A 10,181-nucleotide genomic window follows, 5' to 3' on the forward strand; every position below is an offset into this window, starting at 1 on the left:
TACTTGACACGTGGCATTGTGGAAAATGATGAATATATTGGATAGAAATTTATGTAAATGATGAATATGGGGGAAATGATGAAGTTAAGTTTTAGAAAATTATGCAAATAATGAATATGTAGAAATACTTAAGTTAAGTTTTTTGGAAAATCTAAATATAATAAAGAAATATTGATTTTCTAAATAAATAAAGTAGATGTTGAATATATAAAATTTACTATACTTACTTGAATTTGGTAATTAGGATCAATTGGAATCAATAAGGTGGTACGTGGAGAAATGAAGAACTTTTATTAAAAATTTTGACAGAGTACAAGTTCTGTTTCTCTCAAAGAAAAATACTCAAAAGACTGAAGAGACTTCTCCCTCTCGATCCATACTAAGCTTCTTATGTTAGCACGTCATGAGATTATTTATTTTGTTTCAAATTTAAAACGTCAATTTCTAACTCCTAACTTAGTAACTGTAAAAATCTGTTCTTATTGATATTTATATTAAAAAGATGATTATTGTAGATTGAATCGATGTTGTTATTAAAAAATTAAATTGTTAAAAAACAAAAATGTACATTAAAGTAAAATCAAAGTACCAAAACAATCAACATGAGTGTAGCCGCCTAGTCCAATAATTTAGATTCAATCAAAAAATATATACAAAAATGATAGCATAAAATAATGCTGAGATTTAAATAAATATTTAAACCACTCTTTAAAATTTTGCTAAAATTGAAGAGGGAAAAAAATTGCAAAGATGAAAATGATATTTGAACTTATAATTACTGCTCCCTTCTGAAGCAAACGGCACGTGCAAAATGAGAGCAGATTGGGCTGAATAAATTTATTTTTAAAATTTTATATTATTGAAATATTTTTAATATGTTATATAGCGCTTCGAACAAAATAGATTCGAGGATCACACTGCTCGATCAGCGAATGAGATCCAAAACAATTCGTCTTTGAAAGGCTCGGGAACAATGTCCCCAAAACCTAATTTATATTCGCATTTATGTTATTTATATTGTTTATGAATTTGATACAAAGTTTATAGAAGTGCATTATATGAATTAATTTCTTTAATTTTTTGGCACATTTGAATTCGTAATATGATATTTTCTCTCTAATATATAATAATAAATTGTTATCTTCCTCTATTTGTAGAAATAACTAACATAATATTAATACATCACGTAAATCTCTTTGTTGATTTTTCTACTACATGTTTATTTGATTTTCGTTGTCTTATAACACACATCTATATATGGTAGGGATGAACAAAAGAATCCGAAAAACCGTACTGAACGATCAAAATCGGGCAAACCGACATTGGTCGGTCAGTTTTAGAGCCTATGCATTTGAATATATATTAATATATACATCAAAAAGATATAAAATATTTATATACGTTTTTAACTTTCTTCTTTCCCTCCTTTCTTCTGGAATTTCTTTAACTTTCTTCATTTGGTTCTCTTTCTTTTCCTCTCATCGTTTTTATTTCCTTTTTTCTTTTTTTTTTTTCTCCATTTTTTTGGCCCCAGTCTTTTGTAGCATCAGGAAACAAGAGATAACAATACTTTTCTTCATCAATTCGCCGGAGTTCTATCTTTATGTCGGTTTTGATGAAAACCGACCGAACGTACCAAGAGTTGGCCGCTCAGTATCAATGACGTCTCCAAAACCGATTTTCTCCAACTGATGTGTCGATGTCGGCCGACCGTTGATCACCTCCGGCACAGTGTGTATTATGAAGTGGAAGGGTGGTGATAACGTGGTAAAGGGACCAGAGATGGTGGATGGGAGCGAGATCTGGACCGTGAATTAAGCTGACTTTGAGTTGACTTTGGGATGTCGGTGGGGAATCAGAGTGGATTCATAAGGATAAATCATGAACAGGCCAATCAGGAAATTGCAGCGAACCTAGCAGCTTTCCAATCATCTCATGCTAATTATTTTTAAATAAAAAAACAACAGCTATATAAATTATGGTGTTGGGCCATTCATTATTATTCATTCTTCGATCATATATTTTCAACCCTGACTTTGATACGTCACCAAAAAATGAAAATAGAGTTCTAATTCATTAACATCAACGTTAAAAATAATTTAAAAGAATTAAAAGAAACAAATCTGTAAGATTCTAATACATACACTAATTTGTTGAACCCAAAAGCATTATTAACTTACTAATACTTGGATTTATGTGATTGGAGTGGATGAAAAAGGTGGAGTAAGACTAATATGTAATGGAACTCAATCGTAATCTCAGTTATAATTGTCATTATTTTAAAATATGTTTAATTTTAGTTCTTATACTTTTAATTATCTAATTTTAGTTATTGTAATTTCAATCAATCTTAAATGTAGTCTCAAACGCTAGTTTATTGTTGATGATTTAAAAACTTTTTTTTTATTATTATCTATTAGTCCTTTAATTATAAATTTTAAAAACATATTAACATATCAATTTATTTGCATAAAAACTATTATAATTATTTAGCTAATTTTAATACTAATTAATTTAAAAGACTAAATTTAATGTTTATTGAAATTACATTCAACTAAAATTTGACCATTAAAAGAATAGAGAGTAAAATTAAAGATGTTAGAAGTGGGACTAGTTTAATCTTATAAATTGTTATAACTAACCAAGAAGCTTCCTTGTAAATTCCAAATTCCATCTCTCTCTTTCATTACTTCATCTTCTTCATTCTTCATGAAAAATCAAAGATGCAAAAGATTGAAACAAACAGAGATCCAATTACCAAATCTCACTCCCTAATCTCACCATCTCCCAAAAATTCTTTCTCTTCCTCTTCCTCTTCTGATTTTGAATTCACCATTTCAATCTCCCCTCGCAAATCCTCCATCGCTCTATGTCCCGCCGATGAGCTCTTCTGCAACGGCCACCTTCTGCCTCTCCACTCTCGTCGGAACTCCCTCGTTCCCACGCTTCTCTCTTCCTCCAGCACCTCCTCCTCCGTCGACTCTGCCACTACCACCACCACCTCTCGCGACTCCACCGGTAGCTCCTCCACCGACTCCTCCCGCTCTTCCTCCCAAAACGACCCCACCCGTCCTACCAGTTCCGACGCCGCCGCCGATCTCAACACCAGAATCCGACACCGTCATGATAAGAAATGCAAACAGTTCTCTTTTTCCAGATTCTCGTCGGTTTTCAGAAAAGAACCGAAGAATATTAATAATGTTAAAACACATGGTGGTGATTCCAAGCCTCCACGTGTTAAAGGGATTGGATCCACTGCTAAACAAGTGATAAAGAAATACTTCAGAAAAGTTCAGCTGAAAATTGGGTCCAAATCCTGCCACTCGTCAGCCACTCCGCCGCTTGCGACGGAATCCCGAAATGATAGTTTGTTAACTTCCGGCACGACTGAGGAAAGCAGCAGATTCTCCCTCTCATTTTCAGGAAACTTAAGGTATATATTTCGTAATTATTAAGTTAATCTTTATACCCTCCTACCAATTAGGAGGTATGTGCTTCAAATGATAAATTAAAAACAAAAAAACAAAAATAAACTTTTTTTTTTTTAAGAAAGAAATTTGCATGACGTTTTCAATTTAAGAAGAATCAATTTTCTTCTAATCTTTTTGGTTAAAATTATCAAATTGAGGAATAAAGTGCTTATTATTATTTTGATTTCAATGATAGAAAAGAAAAAGAATTATCAAATGAACTCAATAAACTTGTTGCACGCGAGTTTATAACATTCTTATGTAGTATTATTTTAGGCTAAATTATTTTTCAAAAATTATTTCGCCATTTATTTTTATTAAAAGAAAATTATTTCTTTGTAATGTTAATTACTTGGGATCTTTTTCTAGTCAATTTTAAACTATTTTTAGAATAGAAATATTTAGACTAGATTAGAATCTAGTTAGAATGATGTGGTCGTGACATAAAACGAAATTTGAGATATAAACATCACCACATCACTAAGGTCACAATCACATCTATTTTATGTCTCTGTTTCTACCCCAATTCTCGAAATATTTATGAGATGTCAAAGGTGATATTATAATTTAAAAAAATAAAAGCATGTTTTAAACAAATGATAAAATTTAATAATATTTTACGTAATTTAGTATATATTTTATTAGTCTAGTGTGTGGTTGTGTATTATATTTAACAGAGATAAGTATATGGGCAATGATAGTTGCATTTGATCTTATGCTCCTTTTTTTTTTTTATGGACTAAAATTTTCTTTAAAAAAATTAAATTACCACATGACATATTGTTATTTAGTATTGCTTAGGGTGGGGGGCTGCATTTTTTTTTTTTTTTTTGTCTAAGTATATCCAAAGAGAAAGGCTTTAACTACTAAAAATTGCACGATTCCACGTAAATTTACAAGGCAATTATGTTTATTTGGTAGCTATTTCATTTTTTGTTTTTTAAAATTAAACCTATGAACAAGTTGTTTTCACCTCTAAATTTCTTCGTTTGTTATCTAACTTTCACCTCTAAATTTCTTCGTTTGTTATCTAATTTTCATCAATGATTTAAAAAATCAAGTAAAATTTTGAGAATTAAAAAAAGTTGTTTTTGTTTTTTGAATTTGATTAAGAATTCAACCATTATACTTAAGAAAAATACAAATCATGGTGAGAAATGTAGATAAAATAGGTTTAATTTTCAAAAACAAAAATACAAAATTAAATGGTTATTAAACAAGACTTAAAAATTTTTCTTTTCACTTTTGAAGAATGAGAAAAAAAAAACTTCGAAAAAAAAAATTAGTTGTGTTAAATTTAATTAATTAATTTAATACTTTTTAACCAGGTATCCACGTGGGAGAAGCAACCACTTACCAAGTTGCCCGTCTTCGACACGGTCCTCACCGAGTCACTCCGGCGTGCTCCGACGAGGAGGCGTACAAAGCATGAGTTCTGTTAGTGGCTACGGATCGTCATACTCTGCCGACATGTCATCGATGGAAGAACTCCACAGTGCAATCCAAGGCGCCATTGCTCACTGCAAAAACTCACTAATCCATAACAAGAACAGTACCATCAACAACGCCAACGAGTCGTCCTTAAGCTGAATCAGCCCACACTACAATTTCATACTAGAATTACTCCTGTAATATCCTCTAGGGTATTTTTTGACCTAGCTCTACGTGTTCCGATGAAGTTTTATAAACAAATTAAAATGGTGTATTAATCTTAATTGTGTATTTTTATTGGCGGCATTATATATTAATCATATGCAAGTAGAGTTTTCTTTGGGGATGAGATGTAACTTGTAAGATATATAAATGTGTGACATTAAATGTTGGCATCATGATCATATGCTTGCCCTTTTTGTAAGTGATTGTTTTATTTTTCTCAAGAAACTCCAAAATTGCTATTGGGTCAACTGCCTCGATGTGCTTCCTCTCAATTATTTTTTCTTTGAATTTGTTTTTGTTTTTAGTGTTTCAAATTTATGTTTTTTTTAATCTATTCCACCAAAGTAGAAAAATACACTGCAAATTGTGATTTGATGAAGGAACAAACAAATGGATAGATATTCGGTAGGTTGGCGTGTTTAATATCTTATTAAGTACATGTTTTTAAGGGGTATTCAAAAAAAATGATGACCAAACAAAATTGATTAAACAACTTAATGGGTATGATTTTAGTTGAATCATTAATTCATGTGGATTGAGTTGGAATTTGTTCAAACAAGTGAAGGTTTTGGTAGATTGGATTAATTTATTGGTTCATCTAAAATAACTTCAAACCAACTCAAATTTATTATTAATTTTAAAATATATATTTCTTTATTTATGATAAAATTGTATATACCTATATTTTAAGAAAATTTTGATAGATAGAACAAATGTCAAACTATTTATAGAAATAGCAAAAAAAAAAAAAATACTGATAGATTTCTATCATCATCTATTAATAATAAACTTCTATCGATCTCTATTACTTATTTTTATTTAATTTTATGATTTTTAGATGATTTATTCACCATCGAGCTCCTAAGAATAGATTTTTTAGCAAATCATTGGAAAGAATATTTAATAATATAATTTGATATTTAGTTGCTAATCTTAGTTCAAGGTAAATAAATGAATAATTAATTAAGTAAACTTTTTCCACATAATATTTTACTTCTTTTTAAAAAAATATAAATAAATGACCCAAATAAACCGAACAAATAGAATCTAAATATTGCATTGTTGGGTTGGATTAAGTTCATTATTTAATAAGAATTATTTGAGATGAAGAAACTTACCATCTCAAGCAATTGGGTTATGTTGGATCCAAAAATCTTCAACCCAACCACAACCCATAAGCACTCTTTGTGATTTTTTGCTTGCTTCTATTTTTTCCATTATTATCAGCGAGTATGGATACTTCTTCCACACGAGATCTCTTAAAATATATATATTAAAAATAAGAAAAATTATTTCAAATGGTAAAATTGTAAAAAATATTTACAAGATATAGTAAAATTTTAGAACTATCACTGATAAACGTTGATAGACATTGATAGACTTCTATCGGTGTCTATCAATGTCACTTATAGATACTGAGCATCTATCTTTGATAGTTCTAAAGTTTTGTTATATTTTATAAATATTTTGGTTAATTTTTATATATTTAAAAACAGTATTAAAAATAAGATTTAAACAAAAAAAAATTTACATAGGGAGAGTATGAAAATTGGATCAACTAAACAATTTTATAGTGAAAAAAAAAAAAAAAAGAGTATATAGTATCTTGAAATAACTAATTTATTTACAAAAAGAGTATAGTATCATGAAATATTAAAAAATATATATTTATATTTTCTTGGTTTTTTAGAATTCTGAGGTGGATTATCCATTTCATGGAGATCGCAACTCTTTTACTCGAACAATACTTCCTTGTCGATGGAGCAGCATGAATCAATATATATACATAAGATACCTTTTTCTAATTTAAACAAAAGAAACCCACATATATTCGTAAATAGTTTTTTTTATATATTCGTAAATAGATTTTTTTAAAAAAAACTATATATATATATATATATTTTGTTGAAGTTAGGAGAAATTTCGTCATTGATACCATTATTTCAAAATTTGGGCTTCGTCGGTTGCAGCGAGATCTGGACCGTGAATTAAGCTGACTTTGAGTTGACTTTGGGATGTCGGTGGGGAATCAGAGTGGAATTATACGGATAAATCATGAACAGGCCAATCAGGAAATTGCAGCGAACCTAGCGGGTTTTCAATCAGCTCATGCTAATTATTTTATTATAATTATTTTTTAGACATCATACTAATTAATTATTTTAAAATGAAAAACAACAGCTATATAAATTATATTGTTTTGGCCCATTCATTATTATTCATTCTTTGATCATATATTCAACCCCTGATTTTATTACGTCACCCAAAAAAAATGGTGTTCTAACTCATTAAAATCAACATTTAAAGGGAAAGAAAACAAACAAACAAACTATAAGTTTGTAATGAGTATCTAAGGCATTACTTCTGGTGTAAATATACTATAAATAATAAATATTTTTATAAACATTTTAATATAATTCAGATATTGATATTTATATCAATATCGACATGTCAAATATTGTTTTACCTATTAATTTATTTAAGTTGTTATCTATTTGATAGGAGTGTTTTCTCTAAAATAAAACTAAGTTTTGAAAACTAGAAGAAAATATTAAAGAAGATGTGTTTTTTTTTATATATATTTTTTATATTTTTGGAATATGATTAATAATTAAAACTATGGAGAAGATGACCGATAAAAGTAATTTAAGGAATGTTTTACTCAAAAATTGGAGCTGGGAGAGTGAAGTTGTTAGCTCCACTCATTCTTTGATTCTATGAATTCTACATCTCCGACTTAAAAACATCAATTTAATGTCTAATTAATCTTTTTATATTATGCACTCACTTAGACTATTTACATTGTTGACATGTTGATTATAAATATACCCAACAAGTTTATAATAACTATGCAACTCTAATATGCATCTTTTTTTTTAAAGAAAAAATCATCTCTATTGACCAAATGTTTTTAAATGTTATTGAATAAGATTATTGTAATTTATTGTAACATGCTGTAATATGAATGCTACACATCCAACAATAACTGATATATTAAACTATTTGATACATACATCATATTCATTCGACCACCAATATTTTATCAACAAAAACAGTATACTATATTTAAATTAAAATTGAATAGATACGACATTTCATAGTTATACCAAAAATGTTAGCTATTTTACATGAACACGTAACTTCATTTTCAAATTCCAAAAAGTTAGGCACCTCTAGACTTTAGGAGCTCATTTATAGTGTCGTGTGGATGACATTTTCTTTTTCTTTCTTTGTACTATATCATTGAAAATAAATGCTGTATTTTTCCACTTAAAATTAATAATATATAATAAAATAAAATCCATCATTGGTCACAATTCGACATTTCAAAGCAATGAAAAAGTCGTCGATAGTTTGTATATTTGACCCTTTTTAAATTGTAAACAGAAAGAAGAAAGGAAAAAGAAATCATGGGTCGTATTGAAAACATCGAAGCTAGGAATAAATATATCTATGCATATTTATTGTATTTTGAAAGTCCGTTATTCTTTTAAAAGTATAGATTAAAGAATTATCATACATAATATTAAAAGTTCGATGATCCACACAATATAAAATTGAAAGTTTAAGAACGTATTAGACATATTTTAAAGTTTAGATATCTATAGAATACAAAATTAAAAGTTTAAACATCTACTAAATTTTAAAGTCTAGAGATTCATTTAGATACTATTAATATTGTATATAAGTATATAAGACTAGATTTATAATTCAAAACTTTAAATCATTTTCTAGTTAAATAGTAAATTTCGACTCTACGATTAAAAAAAAGTTAAAATTTAATTTGTTGTGATTGGATTAATCTCATAAATGTTTCTTATAGATTGATAAAATCTTCACATGTCAGTTTTTATTTTAGGTACTCTTTATGAAAAATTCTATCAAATATTAGAAAAAATTATATGGGCGAAATGTGTAATTTAATAAAATTTGTGGGGAGTGGAGTAATTGAATCATAAGTTAGGGCATTATAATTAAAAGGGTTTGTGGTGTGGGACTGAAGCGGCGGTGGAAGTCGGTTAGATTGGACCTCCAGAAAGTTGTTGTTATTGTCTTATTGGTCGCATCTCTCTCTCACCCGACATGTCGATTAAAATTCTCATTAAAGACTCTGCGACATCTCACATGCCAATTACACAGCTCCATTTTGACACCCTTTTTCTCTTCTTCTGTACTGTTTTGCCGGCGTTGACTTCCGGTCACTGTCCACACCACGTGGGCTCCCCACGATGTTGCCTATGACTTGCTTTGTCATGGGCCTTCCAGGCCCAATCCGTTTCATAGTCTTCTCAGTTCTTCCATTGTAGGCCCACTTCAAATCCCCTATTATTTATTATGTTGAGACTTGTTTTAGAGTTAAATTTATTGACTCGAAATTAATTTTGAGGATTTGGCAGCATGTATAGCACGTTTGAGGCCTTTTTTTTTTTTTACGAGGGTTTTGTCATGAGTTGTCCCATTGTAGCCAACATTATATTGGAATTTGCCTATTTTTTTCATTAGGTAATTATTGTTTTTTATCATTTTAACCACAAATTAACACCCTTTCTATCTTCCATTTCTTTGTCCACGAACCCTAAATTGTCCTTCAACCACAAATTAACCCTGATTTATGTCATTGCGCTCTCTATCACACATCCAGGCCAATACCTTATCGTTGCACTCTCTCTAGCACGGACGACGGCATATTCCTTCTCTTGCTCATGCTTCTTTCTCCAACGACATTAGGTTTAAACCACGTTATGTTTTAATACAAGAGTTTGATAAAATCATATGACGAGGGGTTTTGTTTGATCAATGAGCATTTTAATGGGAGATTTTTTTTTAAATACAAAGACGAAAATTTTCATACGAATGAAAATATACAACGAGGATGGCACATACTACCATTGACGATGGATCTCGAACATTCTTTATCGACAATTCAATTGTTTTTTACATTGGGTTAATTCCTTCGACGGCTGAAATTTTTCGCATACTAAAATCCTATTTCCTCATAATTCTCATACAGTTTTCATTCTTAAATTTGATTTTTTTTTTTTTTTTTTTTTTTAA

General features: G+C 29.3%; 1 protein-coding gene across 1 annotated transcript; it reads left to right on the plus strand.

Annotated features, from left to right (window-relative positions):
• The first annotated feature begins 2,623 nt into the window (after window positions 1-2,623).
• Window positions 2,624-5,374, plus strand: LOC120086900 (probable membrane-associated kinase regulator 1). The gene is made up of 2 exons (XM_039043715.1): window positions 2,624-3,433; window positions 4,799-5,374. The coding sequence occupies exons 1-2, from the start codon at window positions 2,724-2,726 to the stop codon at window positions 5,058-5,060; spliced, it is 972 nt and encodes a 323-aa protein (XP_038899643.1). The 5' UTR covers window positions 2,624-2,723; the 3' UTR covers window positions 5,061-5,374.
• Window positions 5,375-10,181: the final 4,807 nt, after the last annotated feature.

The sequence above is a fragment of the Benincasa hispida genome, chromosome 1, assembly GCF_009727055.1.
Source record: "Benincasa hispida cultivar B227 chromosome 1, ASM972705v1, whole genome shotgun sequence".
Classification (NCBI taxonomy): domain Eukaryota; kingdom Viridiplantae; phylum Streptophyta; class Magnoliopsida; order Cucurbitales; family Cucurbitaceae; genus Benincasa; species Benincasa hispida.